General features: G+C 41.6%; 1 protein-coding gene across 2 annotated transcripts in view; it reads right to left on the bottom strand.

Moving 5' to 3' along the window:
- Positions 1 to 23,705, bottom strand: part of SERPINF1 (serpin family F member 1) — a 102,408-nt gene that overhangs the window by 23,326 nt on the left and 55,377 nt on the right. For both annotated transcript variants that reach the window (XM_069761358.1, XM_069761359.1), the window contains 2 exons: positions 11,608 to 11,690; positions 2,299 to 2,479 (listed from right to left, as the gene is read on the bottom strand). In XM_069761358.1, the coding sequence (XP_069617459.1) occupies positions 2,299 to 2,479; positions 11,608 to 11,682 (256 nt within the window). In that variant the 5' untranslated portion in view covers positions 11,683 to 11,690. The remainder of the gene's footprint in view (positions 1 to 2,298; positions 2,480 to 11,607; positions 11,691 to 23,705) is intronic.

Here is a 23,705-nt window from a genome sequence, read left to right as displayed (position 1 = left end):
TATATGATACAAGTTTTTAAGTGAATAACCTTTTTGATACTATCAGTACTCAATCTTAGATTTTGCCATTCATGGGTCTAGAAATGCATGGTGACAATCCTATTTTTAAGGGCCTAAAATATTAAATCTAAAATATTTTCCTTACCCGTTCTCCTACATTCCCCTACTGCTAATCGGCCATGTCTCTTCTGGCGTCTTTAGAAAGAACATTCACACTGTGGGTATTTCAGAGACAAAACCCATGAGAAAAAAAAAATAAGCAAAATGAGTATATATCCTACCGCAAGTAAATAAGTAAACAATAATAGTATGTGTGAAAAACTGAGGGTAGTTAGTTAACCCTGTTTTTATATAAAAAAAAAAAAAAGTTTAAAAGCCATCCCACCATGACAAGGTGCACCTACTGGGACGGACTAACCTGTGTCTAGTATTAAAACCTTACCATGTGTCAAATTACGTCAATGTGAATAAGGAGAGAACAGGACAGGGTTCCGAGTGAGACACCCATTCATGGGAAGCTATATAGATGAAATACTTAGCTCCTAGTCCGGCTCATTTATTTGGTTTTGCTGTAATCTCTTGTACACATTTGCGTGACCCACCTTTCTGAGACGAGTATTTCATCTGGGGATTTACACAGAACAAAATGATACTAGGGTCCATAGTAGTAAAAAATTACAAAGCTTTATTATTAAAATACCAACAACTCAAGTGAAAGGGGGAATGTGTCACAGGTCTAACACACATAATACATTGCAAGAGAATGGACGTGCAGGGGAATATAAAATGCGGCTATGAGGAATTAGTCTCTCCATCACCAAGAGCACACAGTGTTCAAGCATTCATATATTCAATGTCAATGGGAGTTTTTAAGTATCTCGCCTCTACTATTCACTATAAGAGTGCCAAGTTACGTCTAATCACAAACAACTATTTAGTCAAAGTGACCACAAAAGTAGTCCAAAGAGCAATAATCATTTATCAGTAGTCAAAGGCAGTCAGGGGCACAGTCCACACCGCTATCCCTGCGCGTCCGCCTGGACACTGTGTGCTCTTGGTGAGGGAGAGACTAAATTCCTCATAGCCACATTTTATATTCCCCTACGCGTCCATACTCTTGCAACGTACTATTGTGTGTGTTAGACCTGTGACACATTTCCCCCTTTCACTTGAGTTGTTGGTATTTTAATAATAAAGCTTTGTAATTTTCTACTACTATGGACCCTAGTATCATTTTGTTCAGTGTATATCCCTATGTAAAGTATAATGATAGGGTATAAATAGTCCTAGTTTTTTGTTGTTTTTTTTACCCACATGGCCCTGATAATTTTTCAGGATTTATGATGGTTATAACATGTGGTTTTGTCATTTAAGATATTGCAGAGTATTTAAACTGTATAGCTTCCTTTGGATGGGTGTCTTAGTCGGGCCCCGTCCTGCTCTGTCCTTAGTAGAAAAAGTCAGAGGCTTTTGAACTCATTGTGTGGACGTGGGTGCTCAGAAGGAAAATAGCAACCAATTTCTAGAAGACACCTTCGGCACTCAAAAGATGACACTTCGGATATAATGAAATAGAATCAAAGGTTCTAGAATCAAGCACACCACAAACGCCGACACACCCTGATATCCTTGATAAAGGCCTATGTGCCGAAACGTTCGGTTATTCTCATTTGTCGACTGTGAATTAAAAACCTTTGATTCTATTCAATTATACCCGAAGTGTCATGTTTTGAGTGCCGAACTTTGTCTTGTGCTCTGTCCTTATTCACACTAACGTCGTTTGACACATGGTAAGGTTTTAATGGTAAAGATTTTTTAAGGTTTCTAGAGACAGGTTTGGCCATTCCAGTGGTACACCTTGTCGTGGTGGGATGGAGTTTATCCATTTTTGATGAAAATAGCATTATCTAAGCATTCTCTGTTATTTATACATATTATTATTTTATTATTTACTTATTTACTTGCTGTAGAGTATATGCTCTTTATGTTTTGAGGAGAGGTGGGGGTTTATCTTTAGAAAGAAGCCACAGAGATTTCCTGTCAGATGGTATGATATAACATCTTAGTCATGTTATGTCACAGATCATCAATATGGATAATGAGTCACAAAAAAACAGGCATCTTTAAACCGTGTTTTATATTTTTTTAAATGACTTTAATTTCAGCCTTATTGGTTGTCACTTAGCTTTCCAAAACAGGAGAGGACTTTGTCAATCAAATGTTTCACAATTCCCAGGCAAAATTGCATCTCTCCATCCTTAAAAAAATATAATTTTTTTTCTGTAAGGTCCAACCCACCCAAGGAAATGCTGGAAAGGGCTGTAGCAATAGTCAGTGGTGACATAAATATATTGCTATTTGGATTTTTGTTTGACTGAGCACGATAAAGATCATAGGCAAAGTTGGATGCAGAAGAAGCAAGTCTATTGAGTGGACTCTTGTAGAATGGATCCTCTTCCTCTTCTACAGCAGTAGAGACCTATGAAATAGGACAAATATGCAGTTACTTTACTGTAATTTAGCAGAAATAGTCAAAAATGATCCTATTTTGGAGATGTGATGGGGGCAAAATCATTAGAAAAGTATAAGCTATTCGGAATGGTCAGTGGTAAAAGGAAACGAGACGTTAAAGGTCCATTGACTGAATGCCATCAAGAATGACATGGAAGCCATAGAAAATACAAAAACACAAAGAGAAACTGACTAAACTGATGGAATCAGAATATTGCAGAACATAATACACAAATTGCCGATGTCAAGCATCACTTTTGAGGTAAGGTATACAAACCCTTCAACGTGATGGTGCCTGTCTTTCCAACGTGTGTGAAAAGCAAGTGACACTAATGCTGTATCACATCACCAAGTTCTCCAACTTGTGTCTGATTATCCCTACACCCAGTCATTCACCCCCAAAACCTACCTTAGACAACTTGTATCTGCAGCAGAGACCATTATACCAAGATACTTATACATGATTAGATTTAAAAAAAATACTCTACATGCAGAGTCAGACACAGAGAGAAGGCTCCGAGCAAGAATATATGGGCGCTCTACAGTGCAATAGCTCGGCATAATGCACAATTCTAATTACTTTTGAGGTGGTAGTGGGTCCCCTTACCTACTGAGTCCCCGTGCGGCTGCACATGTTATATCAATGGTATGTCCACCCTTGTCTACATAACTATAAAAGTTTACTTGTTGGGTAACATAGTAACATAGTTAGTAAGGCCGAAAAAAGACATTTGTCCATCCAGTTCAGCCTATACTCCATCATAATAAATCCCCAGATCTACGTCCTTCTACAGAACCTAATAATTGTATGATACAATATTGTTCTCCAGGAAGACATCCAGGCCTCTCTTGAACCCCTCGACTGAGTTCGCCATCACCACCTCCTCAGGCAAGCAATTCCAGATTCTCACTGCCCTAACAGTAAAGAATCCTCTTCTATGTTGGTGGAAAAACCTTCTCTCCTCCAGACGCAAAGAATGCCCCCTTGTGCCCGTCACCTTCCTTGGTATAAACAGATCCTCAGCGAGATATTTGTATTGTCCCCTTATATACTTATACATGGTTATTAGATCGCCCCTCAGTCGTCTTTTTTCTAGACTAAATAATCCTAATTTCGCTAATCTATCTGGGTATTGTAGTTCTCCCATCCCCTTTATTAATTTTGTTGCCCTCCTTTGTACTCTCTCTAGTTCCATTATATCCTTCCTGAGCACCGGTGCCCAAAACTGGACACAGTACTCCATGTGCGGTCTAACTAGGGATTTGTACAGAGGCAGTATAATGCTCTCATCATGTGTATCCAGACCTCTTTTAATGCACCCCATGATCCTGTTTGCCTTGGCAGCTGCTGCCTGGCACTGGCTGCTCCAGGTAAGTTTATCATTAACTAGGATCCCCAAGTCCTTCTCCCTGTCAGATTACCCTGTCAGGGTAACATACATGTTGGGTTTGTTACTCTGTGGACAGTTATCATAGTCACGATACTGTATGGTCATTTGAACTTTCTAAAAAATAAAGTTATCAGTTACAGTACAATATAACCACAGTGTTTTCTTACCTTACTACCACCCTGAGAACCATTGCCATTAATGTTCTATACATACCTATGTAGCCCATTATTGTTAATAAGCAGATAAAAGATCTACGCAGCTAACAGTCTCTGGGCTTTTTGGCCGCTTCAAGGCAGCACAAAACTCACGACTCAACTTCTCTGTTTTGCCTTACCCTAATTGGGGGGTCCTAAGCAGAGCACTCACCTCTATGGTACATTGCTAATAATGATGGGTGATATTTTTAATGGACAACCCCTTTAATCACTGTTTTCATTTGTAATTCATGCATAAGAATGCCAGTGAAGCATTACTGTAAAGTTTGTGTTTCGGTAGTTTAAAGTGTATCTGTGTGTATTATACATGCGGAAAAATACAATTTTTGCCTTTAAATCAATTACACTCCTACTTCACTTTCCATAACGTATGAGAGCTGTAATATGTCACCTCACTGTGCCGACAGACATATCGGTTTGGCCAAGTGTGGATAATACGGTAAGTTAGAGGACTAGTTGGGTGAAGTAGCTCATAAGTGGAAGCAGATTTTTCTGCTAAGGTATATTAGAAAAAAATGTATTCGCCTGTACTAATGTAAAGTTTGTTAAAACAACAGCGACAATTTTATTCAACCCAGGATAATAAGTTGAAATATATACAATAGAAATTGAATTTCATGATTTCTTTCAGGAAGGATTAATTCTGGGAACTAATGCACAGCGTGTTAATTGCTAACATAGCAGAAGCAACATTAGAACTTCTGTCCGTTCTCTATCATTGCTGTTCTGCCAGTGATAATCATAACAACAATCAGAAATATTGGAGCAGTTTCAAGTACCTACATTCACATAACTGAAGCATAATTCTAGGCACCGGCCAGATTATGCCATTATGTGTTGAGTTTTGTGCCCATTGTCAATCATTGGATACAGAGGGGTGTAATATGTGTGCTTTTAAGAACTAATTCTTCCCAAAAACAAATTCTTAGCAAATATTTCCTCCCTATACCAGGCAGCAGAGTGCCAGGGAGTATTGTAGTTAGAAATGACTCATTCTGTTGCTAATATACATTGATCAGACACAATGCTCAGAATCATACCACTGACTGGTGAAGTGAATAACATTGATTATCTTGTAAGAATGACACCTGTCAAGGGGCGAGATATATTAGGAAACGGTGAACAGTTAAGATGTCAAAATTGATGTGTTAGATGCAGGTAAAATGGACAAATGTAACGATCTGGGTGACTTTAACAAGGGCCAAATTATGAAGGGTCAGAGCATCTCCAAAACACTTGGTCTTGTGGGTATGCAGTAGTTGTTAACTACCAAAAGTGATACAAGGAAGGACAAATGGTCAATCAGGGATGGGGTCATTAATTCACATGGATAACTATGGCTATCCTGTCTTGTCCTATGCCATAGAATAGCTACTGGAGCTAAATAGTGCAAGCTATAGTAAAAAGGTGTTCGACATACGACCTACCTAAACAGAGTTGCAGATCAAATACGACCCTTTATGGCAGCATTATTCCCTAAAAGCAGTGGCCTCCTTTATCGAGATTGCACCCTGACACAATGCTCAAAAATTGTTCAAGAATGGTTTGAGGAACATGACAGATCTCAAGGTGATGACTGGTCCTACAAAAGTCTATCTAATCAAGCATCTATGGAATATGCAGGAAAAACAGGTCCAATTAATGGAGACCTCTCCTCACAACTTGCAGAGCTTAAATGGATTAGCTACTTTATTTTAACAGATGTGTTGGGTAAATTATGTACTGGCACTGACTATTATATACAGTGGGTACGGAAAGTATTCAGACCCCTTTAAATTTTTCACTCTTTGTTTCATTGCAGACATTTGGTAAATTCAAAAAAGTTCTTTTTTTTTTTCATTATTGTATACTCTGCACCCCATATCGACTGAAAAAAAACAGAAATGTAATATTTTTTGCAAAATTTATTAAAAAAGAAAAACTGAAATGTCACATGGTTAAGTATTCAGACCCTTTGCTAAGCATTGAGTAGAAGCACCTTTTGAACTTGTACAGCCATGAGTCTTCTGGGGAATGATGCAACAAGTTTTTCACACCTTGATTTGGGGGTCCTCGGCCATTCTTCCTTGCAGATCCTCTCCAGTTCCCCCCAGGATGGATGGTGAACCTTGGTGGACAGCCATTTTCAGGTCTCTCCAGAGATCCTCAATTGGGTTTAGGTCAGGGCTCTGGCTGGGCCAGTCAAGAATGGTCACAGACTTGTTCTGAAGCCACTCCTTTGTTATTTTAGCTGTGTGCTTAGGGTTATTATCTTGTTGGAAGGTGAACCTTCGGCCAAGTCTGAGGTCCAGAGCACTCTGGAAGAGGTTTTCATCCAGGATATCTCTGCCATTGAAAGACACATGAAGTCCTGTCCCTGCAGCTGAAAAACACCCCCATAGCATGATGCTGCCACCACCATGTTTCACTGTTGGGATTGTATTGAGCAGGTGATGAGCAGTGCCTAGTTTTGTCCACACATACCACTTAGAATTATCAACAATAGGTCTATCTTTGTCTCATCAGACCAGAGAATCTTATTTCTCATAGTCTGGGAGTCCTTCATGTGTTTTTTAGCAAACTCTATGCGGGCTTTCATATGTCTTCCATTGGGCCACTCTGCCATAAAGGCCAGACTGGTGGAGGGCTGCAGTGATAGTTGACTCTGTGGAACTTTCTCCCATCTCCCTACTGCATCTCTGGAGCTCATCCACAGTGATCATGGGGGTTCTTCTCTGCCTCTCTTACGAAAGCTTTTCTGAATACTTATGACAATGTGATATTTCAGTTTTTCTTTTTTAATAAATATGCAAAAATGTCTACATTTTTTTTTGTAGTCAAGATGGGGTACAAACTGTATATTAATGAGAAAAAAAAAACTTTTTTGAATTTACCAAATGGCTGCAATAAAACAAAGAGTGAAAAATTTAAAGGGGTCTGAATACTTTCCGTACCCACTTTAAGTATTACAGGCTCTCCTCACTCACAGACTGCATAGCTCCTGTTCTCTAAGTGTTCCTTGATGGAGTGGTATGTGACCAGACCTGTCCATCAGCTTTGAACTTGGAGAACAACTTTCCCATGTCCAGTGTTTTTCAATTGGAGGAGGCTGATGGACATGCCCAGTCACATTACTCTGTCGACAACCATCTTGAAAACAAGAGTTGTGCAGTCTGTGAGGAAGGCTGCATTAGCTAATAGGCAACCTTCACAATGGAGGAGAATCTCTAATACTTATATATTAGCAAGTACCATAAAGCCATGCCCTCAACACATTTGTTAGCTCCTTCACGACTTTTGGCATACATGTACGTCAAAAGTCGTGTCCACACCTTTGATGCGGGTTCTCACGCTGAGCCCACATCTTTCTCCGCACATGATGACTGATTTGATCAGCCATCATGTGCCTTTAACAGCTGCATGTGGAGCAGAGCTCCACCTGTGGCCATTAACCTGTTAAGGCTGGGGTCACACTTGCGAGTTCAATGCAAGAAACTCGCGTGAGTCTCGCATCAAGTCTCGGGACCGGAGCGTGCGGCTGCATGTATTTCTCTGCAGCTGAATGCTCCGGTCCCGAGTGCCAGCGGCAGTGTCGGGACTTGCATTAAACTCACAAGTGTGACCCCGGCCTAAATCTTACCGTCAATCTCTGACAGCAGCATTTAACACGCGCTGGCAGGGAGTGCGTCATTCCATGTGCATATCGGAGCACCTGCGATGTGATCGTGGGGCGCAGATTGTCTGTCATTACAGCCGTGGGTCTGCTGAGGACCTCCATGCCTGTCATTATAATTCTCCTGTGAATGCTGCCCAGTGGCTGACATTCATAAAAGATCACAATTTCTGCTATGCATAACACTGCTGATGCACAGCTATGTATATGGAGCGCTCGCCAGGGCCATTGGGATACTCGGTATCAGCGGTTCTTAAATGGGGATGTGTCATGGCAGCAGTGACCTGGTCCGTGGCCCTGGGCATCCAATATAAGAGTCAATGAAATGGGAATAAAGTTTATGGGGAAAAGGGGAATTGTTCGTGATGCCACCTGTGGTATTCAGCAAATAGGAGATGTTAGCTGACGCTGCTTAAAGAGACCACTGGGGCTGCTGGTGATGCAGCAGAGTTGGTACAGCTCTCCACAGGTAGAGCTTGAGACCAAGGGCACTTAGGTTGTAAAAGATGAAGATGCTGATGATGGATGTAGTTCAGGGCAGATGGCGCAGTAAATAAGTGTGAGGACACAGCAAGGTTCAGTTTCCAATGCTTTACTCTCAGTTCTTAGTTGCCCCAGCTGGGGTGCTGTGTCCTCCAAGTAGGTGGTCCAGCCAGCTCTCAAGCAAATTGGGTGCACCTTCCAGAACCCTCTTTCTATGTTCCTTTCCAGGCCGTCTCTCTGCACTGGAACTCGCCTCTTCTGCCCTTAGCCTGCCACACAGTGTCCGAAGCCAGCAGCCACGGATTTTGCCGGGCGGTGAGCTCTAAGTCCCCCTGGATCCTATATGGCGCCTTTTCAGTGAATGTGTGCAGATGTGGCTGTGCTTCTTGCAAAAGCCACAGCCTCCGGGTATCTAGCTGAGTCCTTAGTTTCTCCACTAGAATGGGGCCGGTCCCCTAACTGCGACCTGGTCCCTCCACCTGACGATGGTCAGCGTGAATGCGAGCCCCATGGGTGGACCTCTCACTACCCGTGCCTCTAGGACCCTTCCCTTCTCTTGTTTCTGTAGTTTCACTTTCCTTCAGCTCCCTCTCTTTGTAAACGTCTTCCTGTCTGACTTAATCCTTCTGCTTCTGCTCTCTCTCTCTCATGTCTGCTCTCCTCTCTTTCCCCCTGCAGACTCTCTGTCTCCACCCACACCCTCTACCTATTTACCCCCCTCCAGCCTGGAATGAGGCCATCCTCCTTAAGGGTACGTCCAGGTGCCCTGACTGAAGTGTCTAGTGTTGGATGCTGGTGTGGGGTTCTGTGCACTGCCCCCTCCTTACCTGAGAGCATAATACCACACCTCTGGCTGAGGTGCAGTATCTCTGTGGCGACTGGACCCTCAGGGACGCCACATATAGCACAAGCAATCAGAAGATCACAGCTTCAAGTCCCCTGATGGGACTATTAAATAGAGTTGAAAGTGAAAAAGTGGTTTTAAAAAATATGGAAAAAAAAACACAAGTTCTTATCACCCCCCTTTTGACCCCATTAAAAGTAAAACAATAAAAAATACTTATATATATCATATAAATGCATTCATAAAAGTCTGATCTATTAAAATATTAATTAAATTAATACAATCAGTAAATGTCATAAGAAAAAAATATGTTAGAATTAAATTTTTTGGGGCTGCCAAAACATTGCAATAAAATGCTATAAGAGACAATCAAAACATCATAAATACCCCCAAATGGTATAAGGAAAAATTTCAGCCCAGGGTGCAAAAATTTTAGACCTCACACAGCCTCATATTCCAAAAAATTACAGATTTATGAATTTTTCATCACCACTTAAATAAAAAAAGAAAATACATATTTGATATCTGCGTACTTGCACTGACCTGGAAAATCATATTGCCAGGTCATTTTTACCATATAGTGAACATGGTAAAAAAAAAAAAGTAAAAAACAATTGCGGAATTGCATTTTTTTTTCTATTTCACAGAACTTGGAATTTTTTTTCCCGCTTTTCAGTACATCACATGATAAAATGAATGATGTTATTCAGAAGTACAACTCAGTCCGCAAAAAAACAAAGCATTACAAGGCTATTTTGTCGAAAAATAAAAATGTTATGGCTCTTGGAAGAAGAGGAGGAAAACAAAAATTAAGCATGATTACATTTAATGGGTCTTCCATCACTTTGATATTGATGAATTATTCTATCCATTAATCATTCGTTATCACCTCTGGCAGTACCGAGTTGTATCCATTGTACAGAGCGGTACACAACTGATCCTCACACTGTTTAGAGGCCCCTGCTATGCACTGTAGATCAGCTCATATTATTCGTGTAATAACTTTAATACTTTTTCTTCCAACCATACATCATTAAGTTGGCATTTACTGCTAACCTTACATTGGGTTGGCATGTTTATTCCAACCACATATTGGGTTGGCATGTTTTCTTAAGTTCTAACCATACATCAGGTTGGCATATTTCTTCCAATGTATGGTCTCCTCCAACCATACCTTAACATAGTAACATAGTTAGTAAGGCCGAAAAAAGACATTTGTCCATCCAGTTCAGCCTATATTCCATCATAATAAATCCCCATATCTACGTCCTTCTACAGAACCTAATAATTGTATGATACAATATTATTCTGCTCCAGGAAGACATCCAGGCCTCTCTTGAACCCCTCGACTGAGTTCGCCATCACCATCTCCTCAGGCAAGCAATTCCAGATTCTCACTGCCCTAACAGTAAAGAATCCTCTTCTATGTTGGTGGAAAAACCTCTCCTCCAGACGCAAAGAATGCCCCCTTGTGCCCGTCACCTTCCTTGGTATAAACAGATCCTCAGCGAGATATTTGTATTGTCCCCTTATATACTTATACATGGTTATTAGATCGCCCCTCAGTCGTCTTTTTTCTAGACTAAGTAATCCTAATTTCGCTAATCTATCTGGGTATTGTAGTTCTCCCATCCCCTTTATTAATTTTGTTGCCCTCCTTTGTACTCTCTCTAGTTCCATTATATCCTTCCTGAGCACCGGTGCCCAAAACTGGACACAGTACTCCATGTGCGGTCTAACTAGGGATTTGTACAGAGGCAGTATAATGCTCTCATCATGTGTATCCAGACCTCTTTTAATGCACCCCATGATCCTGTTTGCCTTGGCAGCTACTGCCTGGCACTGGCTGCTCCAGGTAAGTTTATCATTAACTAGGATCCCCAAGTCCTTCTCCCTGTCAGATTTACCCAGTGGTTTCCCGTTCAGTGTGTAATGGTGATATTGATTCCTTCTTCCCATGTGTATAACCTTACATTTATCATTGTTAAACCTCATCTGCCACCTTTCAGCCCAAGTTTCCAACTTATCCAGATCCATCTGTAGCAGAATGCTATCTTCTCTTGTATTAACTGCTTTACATAGTTTTGTATCATCTGCAAATATCGATATTTTACTGTGTAAACCTTCTACCAGATCATTAATGAATATGTTGAAGAGAACAGGTCCCAATACTGACCCCTGCGGTACCCCACTGGTCACAGCGACCCAGTTAGAGACTATACCATTTATAACCACCCTCTGCTTTCTATCACTAAGCCAGTTACTAACCCATTTACACACATTTTCCCCCAGACCAAGCATACTCATTTTGTGTACCAACCTCTTGTGCGGCACGGTATCACCTTGAGTTGGCATACTTTTTCTAAACATACAGTACATTGGGTTGGCTTATGTCTTCCAACCATAGATTTGGCATAATTGGATGGCATAATTTGATTACATATTCGTTGCTATTTGTCACAGTGCCGAAATACAGAATATTTATTGGTTGTAGACATAAAAGTTTCTCACCTCCTCCGCAGCATCTTGTGAGCTGGTGAAGGAGAAAATGGTTGATGCGAGAAGAAAAACTACGTAATTCTTCATGGTGAGACCTGTTGAAGACATTACAATAGAAATAAAATATGAACAACAATCATAAACACATAATATTCTCTCATCATAATAGATGATAAGGTTGCGATTTTGGTGGTAGTACCTACTCTAGTACTATGATCCACTGTTTAAAAAAGGAGCCGTCACTTCTCTTGGAGGACATCGGTATTGAACCTGGAATAACTATATTTCCAGCACATTTGAGGAAATAATGGTAATGTGGCAAAGGCCAGCCCCCTTGATGATTTATTAATGTTGCATAGCTTGGATATCTAATATATAATTGCCTAGAATACTACTTCCTGCAATTTGTGCCAACTTCCTGTCCGGAGCTAATGTCCGGAGCTAATGTCCGGAGATAAGTGACGTCAACAGTGTCCAGTGTCTGATTGGTTGCCGCCTGCTGCGAGCGACCAATCAGAAACGTGCCGTACTGTGACACACTCCGCCCGCCATTTTGGTGTGATTTTTGAATTTTTACCTCACAGCAAATTTCTACTGCGTGGAGGCGGGCCCAGTGACGTTGCTCTTCAAGCTCCTGCCAAATTTCGTCAAAAAAATGATAATACCATTTACCAAAACTATATATATTTAGTTGTGAAGTGGTTCAGTGACATTTTCACACCAATTTTGAACTTTTGTTTGGTGTTTTCTCCATATACTGCCTATTATTTTTGTTCTTTCTTACTATTATTTATTAATTGTATTATTCTTACATTTGAATAAATAAAGTATATATGGATTCTAGACTCCCGATTCTTTAGAATCGGGCTGCCATCTAGTACACATACAAAACTTTTTATCACAATATGTAAGGCTTGTAGATCAAAGTAATTTCCTGTTTTGTTTTTTTTTTATCAATCAATTAAATGTATAATACAAAAATCACATTAAATTGATTGATTAAAAAGTCACATTATTTGTACAATGAAAATACAATATCTTGTTTCATCCAATGTAAGCAAACAATAGCTGCTCATATTTGATTACCACCTCGGCTTTTTATATTTCAATAATCAGTTCCATGCTCCTGCAAGAAACTGATCATACACACAAGAGGAAAGATGGTCAAATCTGCCTCCTATATTTTCCCACTGACAGACGTCAAGGGAGGAGAGATTGGGAATGGTGGGTTTTTCAATTACCTTCTCTTCTAGATGGTCAATCAGGAAAAACAGAAAAAAAGTCCTTAGTGTTAACTGTGATACCATGAAACTCAGCATATAATAGAACATTAGTGAAGAAGACCATTCAATACCTCCTTCCAGGGCCCTTGAGAACACCAACTTTGAAATACTGTAGTCTTGGGATGTATATTGATAGCCTTATTCAAGCCAACAGCTATTTTTCCTGACCTACATTAAAAATGCATGCCCATCCACGTCTGGGGAAAGGGGATTATCCCAAAGCCAATCATCTCTGGTAGTGACTTATATCATAAGAAAACAAGGGACTGAGCATGTTGAAATCCAGCATTCCCACCAATCTCTCTTTTCTCTGACATTTCTTTTTGAAGAATGGTTGGGAGGCCTCCAAACACGAGATACGTAGTTGATCCAACCCACAAAGACATACACAAAGGGTAGCTAATGCCAATAAGTGGTAATAAAAAGCCAGCTTTCTTCCTTCTAGAATACACTTTTTCCTGGAATTACTGCCTGGCCTATAAGTCTTGCAAGATGGAGGTCTACAAAAGGAGAACGAGAACTCTTTAGACCTCTGTTACAGACCCTAATACTGAAACTCCATGCAGCTGTCTGTGGATGAGTATCTTTTCCTTCTGGTTTGGTTAAATATGTAAAGTCACATGGCGAGGCTCTTTAAAGGATCAGACATTGACTGCAAAGATAACTACCTCCATTAAGTGGCACGAGAAAGTCAACTTTGTGATGGAGAACTTATTTACATACCTTTACCCATGAAGCATTGCTTGGCTTATAAATCTCACTAAGCCAGCAAGTGGTTTCCAAAAGTAAAAACAGGACTCTCTAGCTCAATGGTCCCCAATCTTTCTTACCTTGAAAGCTACCTTAGACTCTAAGAGAAGGTTGCGAGCCACATCAAGACCTCCCAGAGAAGTAAAATCCATCTCTTGCCTCCCTCCCGGTGACATCCAGAGCTCCCATTACTAGTATAATGACAGCAATAGCTATCATACCAAAACAGTATCTTTACATCCATGGGTGGCCAAGGACTCCTACCACACTATAACTTCCAAATTCATTCACCATCAAGCAGGAGAATGAATGATACCTCCAGCTAAACATTCAGATCTGCTTTTGTTATGTGACCCTACTCACAATAGTCACCATAAGGAGACCTGGTCTTCATAGCTGTTTGCAAGCTCTGGTGCTAATGAACACTGCTGGCAGACAGGCATGAGCCTCATGTGGCTCCATGGGTGATGGATGTTAATGGCCCTAAAATTTCTGAGTAAATGCATCTATAGGGTAGAACGCCTCTCCCTCTCCTGACTCCTAGCCCACAACGTTTCGTCCACATTTTTTGGAAAGTGAGAATACAAACAAAGTATGACAATATCAATTTTTTAAGAATGGAATTAAGATATCATTTTTGAAGACTGTTCCCCAAGTTTAGAACTTTTCATCTGTTATACATGGGTAATGAAATTAGCTGGCAGCTATGCAGAGGTGAAAAGAAAGATGTATTGATATTGAGCTTTCCTGCTGGAAATGAATAAACAGCCAGAAAACAACAGAACAAATAGATTAAAAGTGAAACCTATACTGTGTTGGATGTGAGAATGCGAATACTCCATAGACAATGACTTACAGATATAATCGTTTTGTGGGTTCCGCTAAATAATGGATCTGATCAATATTCTTATTTTTGAGCTACAAACCTGTGAAACCATTAGATCCTCCTATTGTCAGGCTTCTGTTTTGTGAGAGCCAGAAAATAAATTGGTGAGACATTTATAGTAGAACAAATAAAGGTTGCCAATGCAGCAAAGCAAGAGGAGGCACCGAGAGATTGCGGCAGAGTATGCTGTTACGTTTAAATGGGTTTCCCACTACATTTATATTGATGACCTATTGCTAGGATAAATCATCAATGTAAGATTGGTAGGGGTCTGACACCTGGCACCCCCACTGGTTAGCTGTTAACACCTATAGCAGCTGGATGTAAACAGTGTAGGGAGCAGAACAGCATAGCTCCATCACGCCATTTACTGGCCCTTGCCTGATACTGCAGCTCAGCTACTATTGAAGAGAATTAGAAGCTGATCTGCAGTGACCGGCCGCTGCCTCTATACAATATACTGTATATGGGGGCTCACACTGTATATAGGGGGTTATGTTGAAGCTCATACTCTATATAGAGAGGCTATGTGAGGGCTCACTCTGTATATAGGGGCTATATGTGGGTTCACATGGTATATAAAGGGTTATATGAGGGCTCATACTGTATATAGGGAAGCTATGTCGGGCTCACATTGTATATAGGGGCAATGTGGGTGCTCATATTTAACATAGGGGATTATATTGGGCTGACTGTAAGCAGGGGGCTCATACTGTATATAGGGGTACTGTGTAGGAGCTCATTCTATAAGGAGGTCTTTTGGAGGGCTTATACTGTATTTAGCGGCACTGTGTGTGTGCTCATACTGTATATGGCAGACTGTGGGGGGCCATACTGCATATGTGGGGCTATGTGGGGTGCTCATACTCTATATAGTGGTACTGTGTAGGGGCTCATACTATAAGGGGGTCTTTTGGAGGGTTTATACTGTGTTTAAGGGGACTGTGTGTGTGTTCATACTGTATATGGGGGACTATGTGGGGGCAATACTGTATATGGGGCTATGTGGGGGGCCATGCTGTGTATGTGGGAGGCTCATACTATATATAGGGATACTGTGTAGGGGCTCATACTATAATGGAGTATTTTGGAGGGCTTATTCCCCTGCTTATTCTGATCGCCAGCAGAGCAGGGGAGAATGATGAGAGCCATGTTCTGCACCCGGCGCTGGGGAACAGCGCTTACTGTAACGCTTCTTCCTGGCGCCTGTCCTTGTGGTACTGATGCGGCACAAGCATGCCACACATGTGCCGCAAGTATTACACACACAGACTCTGACATCTCTGGTACCGGAAATATCAGGACGTGTGAAAGAGGCGTTATAGCGGGTTTTTCTGTTTGGCTGCTGTCACACACTAAAAGATGATTTATATTGCAAAAAATAGTTTTTGCATCACCATATTTTGAGAGCTATAATATTTCCATATTTTGGCCCACAGAGACATGTGAGGTCTTGTTTTTTGTGGGACGAGTTGACGTTTTTATTGGTACCATTTTTGGGCACATTACTTTTTTAATCGCTTTTCTTCCGATTTTTGGGAGGCAGAATGAACTAAAACTAGCAAATCATGATTTTTTTTTTTTTTTTTTTGGGGGGGGCGTTTATATTGTTCCGCATATGGTAAAATTGATAAAGCAGTTTTATTCTTCAGGTCAGTACGATTATAGCGATACTCACTTATATTTTTTTATGTTTTCGCTCTTTTATACAATAAAAACTATTTTATATAAAAAATAATTACTGTATTTTGCATCGTTTTATTCTGAGAGCTATAACTTTTTTATTTTTCCGCTGATGGATCTGTGTGGGGGCTTGTTTTTTGCGGGACAAGATAAAGTTTTCAGCGGTACCATGGTTATTTACATCCGTCTTTTTGATCGCATGTTATTCCACTTTTTGTTCTGCAGTATGATGATAAAGCATTGTTTTTGCCTTTTTTTTATGGTGTTCACTAAAGGGGTTAACTAGTGGGACAGTTTTATAGGTCGGGTCATTACAGATGTGGAGATACCAAATATGTTTACTTTTATTGTTTAGATTTTTTTCATTCAAATATTTATTTATTGATAGAATAAATATAGATTTTTTATTTTTTATATATATATTTTTTCAATTATTTAAAAAAATATTTTTATTTCATTCTAAGTTTTACACTTTCTCCCACACATTAGTACATCTAATGTCAGAAAGGAATTAATTCTGCTCAATAGTAAGTTATATAATTATTTTATATTAATATTAATTGTAATTGATATGATATTGATATTACTATTGAGCAGAATTAATTTCAGTATATTGGTTCAACCCTCTACAACAGTCATGGTCTCCCATGTAGCCCCTCTATAAAATTAATTGTCCAACCCTGTTCTACACAGTAGCTGCAGAGGTCAGGGCAGAGAGCGGTCTATCTTTACATGTCTCACACAGGAGAAAGCCTGCCCTAAGCTTATCTAGGTGTGTGTTCTTTTTTCAAACACAAGCCCTCAGAGAAGAATCTCTGCTAATTTATCATAAGTTATAACATAGTTATAAGCTAATATCTCTGCAATGTAGATGAGAAATTAAGAAAATAAAAACTTTGTTTTACTCAGCTTTGTAGCCACTATTCCCTCATGTGGCCAATTTAACATGTGAAAACAGGGGGAAAGCTCCTTCAAGGCAAACCATACTTTCACACATAATTTCTTTTTTTTTTTTTAGAATTTACTTTCTAAATGTAAAAGTAAGAAACCTTCTAAGTAGTCTTCATTAAATATTTTCATTTTGCTGCTGCAGAGTGTTTGTGAGTCCTATGTCTGAATGTGCTGTAAAACTGTCAACGATCCAAGTGCGCTTCCGTTTCAGATTCTGAAGACCCCCTTGTACTACCGCTTTCTTCTAGGCCTCATTCACAGACCAGCTGCTCATTTCTTGACTATTAAGATGTCATGTTTGGGTAAGGAGACCCGCCGACTTTCCTTGACTCACGGCCTTACATATTGAACTGTAATATGGCCTTAGAGATAGCAGCAGAGAAAGGGTTGGAGTGTGCACAAGTCTCCACAATGTAGATAGGGGAGAAAGCATGCTGAGTCTCCAGGAGGTCAGGAAAATAAGCTATAGAAAAAAGAAAAACACAATAAGAGAAAATAAGAACAATGTCGAAGCTGTGCTGATATGTATGAGTTACTTAAAACAGAAGCTCTTGGATACACAGACTTGTCAACCAGCCTATTTTACTGTAAGAAACACACAAACCTTACATCCAGCCTATATTACTGTAATGGAATCTCCCACAGCAGAAAATTCTGAAACTTGGATCTGGATGCAAATTGCATAATAGAGGCTCTGAAAATGAAAGAAGAGGAGCAGACTGGGGGACTACAAAGGAATGATGACTGCAGTTTGAAACCATTAACCCCTTCATGACCCAGCCTATTTTGACCTTAATGACCTGGCCGTTTTTTGCAATTCTGACCAGTGTCCCTTTATGAGGTAATAACTCAGGAACGCTTCAACGGATCCTAGCGGTTCTGAGATTGTTTTTTCGTGACATATTGGGCTTCATGTTAGTGGTAAATTTAGGTCAATAAATTCTGCGTTTATTTGTGATAAAAACGGAAATTTGGCGAAAATTTTGAAAATTTCGCAATTTTCACATTTTGAATTTTTATTCTGTTAAACCAGAGAGTTATGTGACACAAAATAGTTAATAAATAACATTTCCCACATGTCTACTTTACACCAGCACAATTTTGGAAACAAAATTTTTTTTTGCTAGGAAGTTATAAGAGTTAAAATTTGACCAGCGATTTCTCATTTTTACAACGAAATTTACAAAACCATTTTTTTTAGGGACCACCTCACATTTGAAGTCAGTTTGAGGGGTCTATATGGCTGAAAATACCCAAAAGTGACACCATTCTAAAAAATGCACCCCTCAAGGTGCTCAAAACCACATTCAAGAAGTTTTTTAACCCTTCAGGTGCTTCACAGCAGCAGAAGCAACATGGAAGGAAAAAATGAACATTTAACTTTTTAGTCACAAAAATTATCTTTTAGCAACATTTTTTTTATTTTCCCAATGGTACAAGGAGAAACTGAACCACAAAAGTTGTTGTCCAATTTGTCCTGAGTACGCTGATACCTCATATGTGGTGGTAAACCACTGTTTGGGCGCACGGCAGGGCTTGGAAGGGAAGGAGCGCCATTTGACTTTTTGAATGAAAAATTGGCTCCACTCTTTAGCGGACACCATGTCGTGTTTGGAGAGCCCCCGTGTGCCTAAACATTGGAGCTCCCCCACAAATGACCCCATTTTGGAAACTAGACCCCCCAAGGAACTTATCTAGATGCATATTGAGCACTTTAAACCCTCAGGTGCTTCACAAATTGATCTGTAAAAATGAAAAAGTACTTTTTTTTTCACAAAAAAATTCTTTTCGCCTCAGTTTTTCATTTTCACATGGGCAATAGGATAAAATGAATCCTAAAATTTGTTGGGCAATTTCTCCCGAGTACGCCGATACCTCATATGTGGGGGTAAACCACTGTTTGGGCACACGGCAGGGCTCGGAAGGGAAGGCGCGCCATTTGACTTTTTGAATGGAAAATTAGCTCCAATTGTTAGCGGACACCATGTCGCGTTTAGAGAGCCCCTGTGTGCCTATGCATTGGAGCTCCCCCACAAGTGACCCCATTTTGGAAACTAGACCCCCCAAGGAACTTATCTAGATGCATATTGAGCACTTTAAACCCCCAGGTGCTTCACAGAAGTTTATAATGCAGAGCCATGAAAATAAAAAATAATTTTTCTTTCCTCAAAAATGATTTTTAGCCTGGAATTTCCTATTTTGCCAAGGGTAATAGGAGAAATTGGACCGCAAATGTTGTTGTCCAGTTTGTCCTGAGTACGCTGATACCCCATATGTGGGGGTAAACCACTGTTTGGGCGCACGGCAGGGCTCGGAAGGGAAGGCACGCCAATTGGCTTTTTAAATGGAAAATTAGCTCCAATCATTAGCGGACACCATGTCACGTTTGGAGAGCCCCTGTGTGCCTAAACATTGGAGATCCCCCACATATGACCCCATTTTGGAAACTAGACCCCTAAAGGAACTAATCTAGATGTGTGGTGAGGACTTTGAACTTCCAAGTGCTTCACAGAAGTTTATAACGCAGAGCCATGAAAATAAAATAAAAATTTTATTTTCTCTAAAATGATTTCTTAGCCTGCAATTTATTATTTTCCCAAGGGTAAAAGGAGAAATTTGACCCCAAAAGTTGTTGTACAGTTTCTCCTGAGTACGCTGATACCCCATATGTGGGGGTAAACCACAGTTTGGGCACATGTCGGGGCTCGGAAGTCAAGTAGTGACATTTTGAAATGCAGACTTTGATGGAATGCTCTGCGGGCGTTACGTTGCGTTTGCAGAGCCCCTGATGTGGCTAAACAGTAGAAACCCCCCACAAGTGACCCCATTTTAGAAACTAGACCCCGAAAGGAACTTATCTAGATGTGAGGTGAGCACTTTGAACCCCCAAGTGCTTCACAGAAGTTTATAACACAGAGCAGTGAAAATAATAAATACGTTTTCTTTCCTCAAAAATAATTTTTTAGCCCAGAATTTTTTATTTTCCCAAGGGTTACAGGAGAAATTGGACCCCAAAAGTTGTTGTCCAGTTTCTCCTGAGTACGCTGATACCCCATATGTGGGGGTAAACCACTGTTTGGGCACACGTCGGGGCTCAGAAGGGAAGTAGTGACTTTTGAAATGCAGACTTTGATGGAATGGTCTGCGGGCGTCACGTTGCGTTTGCAGAGCCCCTGGTGTGCCTAAACAGTAGAAACCCCCCACAAGTGACCCCATTTTGGAAACTAGACCCCCCAAGGAACTTATCTAGATATGTGGTGAGCACTTTGAACCCCCAAGTGCTTCACAGACGTTTACAACGCAGAGCCGTGAAAATAAAAAATCATTTTTCTTTCCTCAAAAATGATGTTTTAGCAAGCAATTTTTTATTTTCTCAAGGGTAACAGGAGAAATTGGACCCCAGTAATTGTTGCCCAGTTTGTCGTGAGTACGCTGATACCCCATATGTGGGGGTAAACCACTGTTTGGGCACATGTCGGGGCTCGGAAGTCAAGTAGTGACGTTTTGAAATGCAGACTTTGATGGAATGGTCTGCGGGCGTCACGTTGCGTTTGCAGAGCCCCTGGTGTGCCTAAACAGTAGAAACCCCCCACAAGTGACCCCATTTTGGAAACTAGACCCCCCAAGGAACTTATCTAGATATGTGGTGAGCACTTTGAACCCCCAAGTGCTTCACAGACGTTTACAACGCAGAGCCGTGAAAATAAAAAATCATTTTTCTTTCCTCAAAAATGATGTTTTAGCAAGCAATTTTCTATTTTCTCAAGGGTAACAGGAGAAATTGGACCCCAGTAATTGTTGCCCAGTTTGTCCTGAGTACGCTGATACCCCATATGTGGGGGTAAACCACTGTTTGGGCACATGTCGGGGCTCGGAAGTCAAGTAGTGACGTTTTGAAATGCAGACTTTGATGGAATGGTCTGCGGGCGTCACGTTGCGTTTGCAGAGCCCCTGGTGTGCCTAAACAGTAGAAACCCCCCACAAGTGACCCCATTTTGGAAACTAGACCCCCCAAGGAACTTATCTAGATATGTGGTGAGCACTTTGAACCCCCAAGTGCTTCACAGACGTTTACAACGCAGAGCCGTGAAAATAAAAAATCATTTTACTTTCCTCAAAAATGATGTTTTAGCAAGCAATTTTTTATTTTCTCAAGGGTAACAGGAGAAATTGGACCCCAGTAATTGTTGCCCAGTTTGTCCTGAGTACACTGATACCCCATATGTGGGGGTAAACCACTGTTTGGGCACACGTCGGGGCTCGGAAGGGAAGGAGCACCATTTGACTTTTTGAATAAAAGATTGGCTGGAATCAATGGTGGCGCCATGTTGCGTTTGGAGACCCCCTGATGTGCCTAAACAGTGGAAACCCCTAAATTCTAACGCCAACACACCCCTAACCCTTATCCCAACTGTAGCCGTAACCCTAACCACAACCCTAACCGCAACACACCCCTAACCACAACCCTAACCCCAACACACCCCTAACCCTAACCACAACCCTAATTCCAACCCAACCCTAACCCTAAGGCTATGTACCCACGTTGCGGATTCGTGTGAGATTTTTCCGCACCATTTTTGAAAAATCCGCGGGTAAAAGGCACTGCGTTTTACCTGCGGATTTACTGCGGATTTCACCTGCGGATTCCTATTGAGGAATAGGTGTAAAACGCTGCGGAATCCGCACAAAGAATTGACATGCTGCGGAAAATACAACGCAGCGTTTCCGTGCGGTATTTTCCGCACCATGGGCACAGCGGATTTGGTTTTCCATAGGTTTACATGGTACTGTAAACCTGATGGAACACTGCTGCGGATCCGCAGCGGCCAATCCGCTGCGGATCCGCAGCCAAATCCGCACCGTGTGCACATAGCCTAATTCTAAAGGTATGTGCACACGCTTCGGAAAACGCTGCGGATCCGCAGCAGTTTCCCATGAGTTTACATTTCAATGTAAACCTATGGGAAACAAAAATCGCTGTACACATGCTGCGGAAAAACTGCACGGAAACGCAGGGGTTTACATTCCGCAGCATGTCACTTCTTTCTGCGGATTCCACAGCGGTTTTACAACTGCTCCAATAGAAAATCGCAGTTGTAAAACCGCAGTGAAATGCGCAGAAAAACCGCGGTAAATCTGCCATAAATCCGCAGCGGTTTAGCACTGCGGATTTATCAAATCCGCTGCGGAAAAATCCGCAGAGGACCAGAATACGTGTGCACATACCGAAACCCTAACCCTACCCCTAACCCTACCCCTAACCCTACCCCTAACCCTACCCCTAACCCTACCCCTACCCCTAACCCTACCCCTAACCCTACCCCTAGTTCTAACTCCAACCTTAGTGAAAAAAAAAAAAAATTCTTTATTTTATTATTGTCCCTATCTATGGGGGACAAATGGGGGGGGTCATTTACTGTTTTTTTATTTTGACCACTGTGATATAATCTATCACAGTGATCAAAATTCACATTGGAACGAATCTGCCGGCCGGCAGATTCGGCGGGCGCACTGCGCATGCGCCCGCCATTTTGGAACATGGCGGCGCTCGGGGAAGAAGACGGACGGGACCCCGCCAGGATCGGTAAGTATAAGGGGGGGAGATCAGGGCACAGGGGGGGGAGATCAGGGCACGGGGGGGCGTCGGAGCACGGGGGGGGGAGGGATCGGAGCATGGGGGAGAGTGATCGGTGTGCGGGCGGGTGGATCGGTGTGCAGGGGGGGTGGATCGGTGTGCAGGGGGGGTGGTTCGGAGCACGGGGGGGGATCGGAGTGCGGGGGGGTTTGATTGGAGCACGGGGGGGTGTGATTGGAGCACGGGGGGAGCGGGCAGGAGGACGGGGGAGCGGAGCACAGGACGGAGGGGAGCGGGCCACAGATCGGGGGGCTGGGGGGGCGATCGGTGGGGTGGGGTGGGGGCACATTAGTATTTCCAGCCATGGCCGATGATATTGCAGCATCGGCCATGGCTGGATTGTAATATTTCACCATTTTTTTAGGTGAAATATTACAAATCGCTCTGATTGGCAGTTTCACTTTCAACAGCCAATCAGAGCGATCGTAGCCACGAGGGGGTGAAGCCACCCCCCCTGGGCTAAACTACCACTCCCCCTGTCCCTGCAGATCGGGTGAAATGGGAGTTAACCCTTTCACCCGGCCTGCAGGGACGCGATCTTTCTGTGACACAGCATATGCGTCACAGGTCGGATTGGCACCGACTTTCATGACGCATACGCTGTGTCACAGGTCGGGAAGGGGTTAACATATGTGCAACTAATTGTTTGCAATGTCAAGATGTCCATAGCTGTTACGTCAGTCACACTCTTAGACTAAAAGGCACAGCTTCCTTTACATATTTTTTATAGTTGACTTTTGCATCTAAATGAGCTGTAAAAATGAGAAAATTATTCTAGCTCAGGATAGAGACAGTACATGACAATTTTATATATGTAAAGAATAAAGAGAGCCTTGGTTAATGGAGTGCTGGGCGGAGGGTGTAATTCTAGTGGATGGAGGCAGAAGGTTATTCAGTGCTTTGTGTTCACAAGCTAAAAATA

The sequence above is a fragment of the Ranitomeya imitator genome, chromosome 3, assembly GCF_032444005.1.
Source record: "Ranitomeya imitator isolate aRanImi1 chromosome 3, aRanImi1.pri, whole genome shotgun sequence".
In the NCBI taxonomy this organism is placed as follows: domain Eukaryota; kingdom Metazoa; phylum Chordata; class Amphibia; order Anura; family Dendrobatidae; genus Ranitomeya; species Ranitomeya imitator.
Note: the sequence above shows the minus strand (reverse complement) of the source record. Positions and strands in the feature narration are given on the sequence as shown.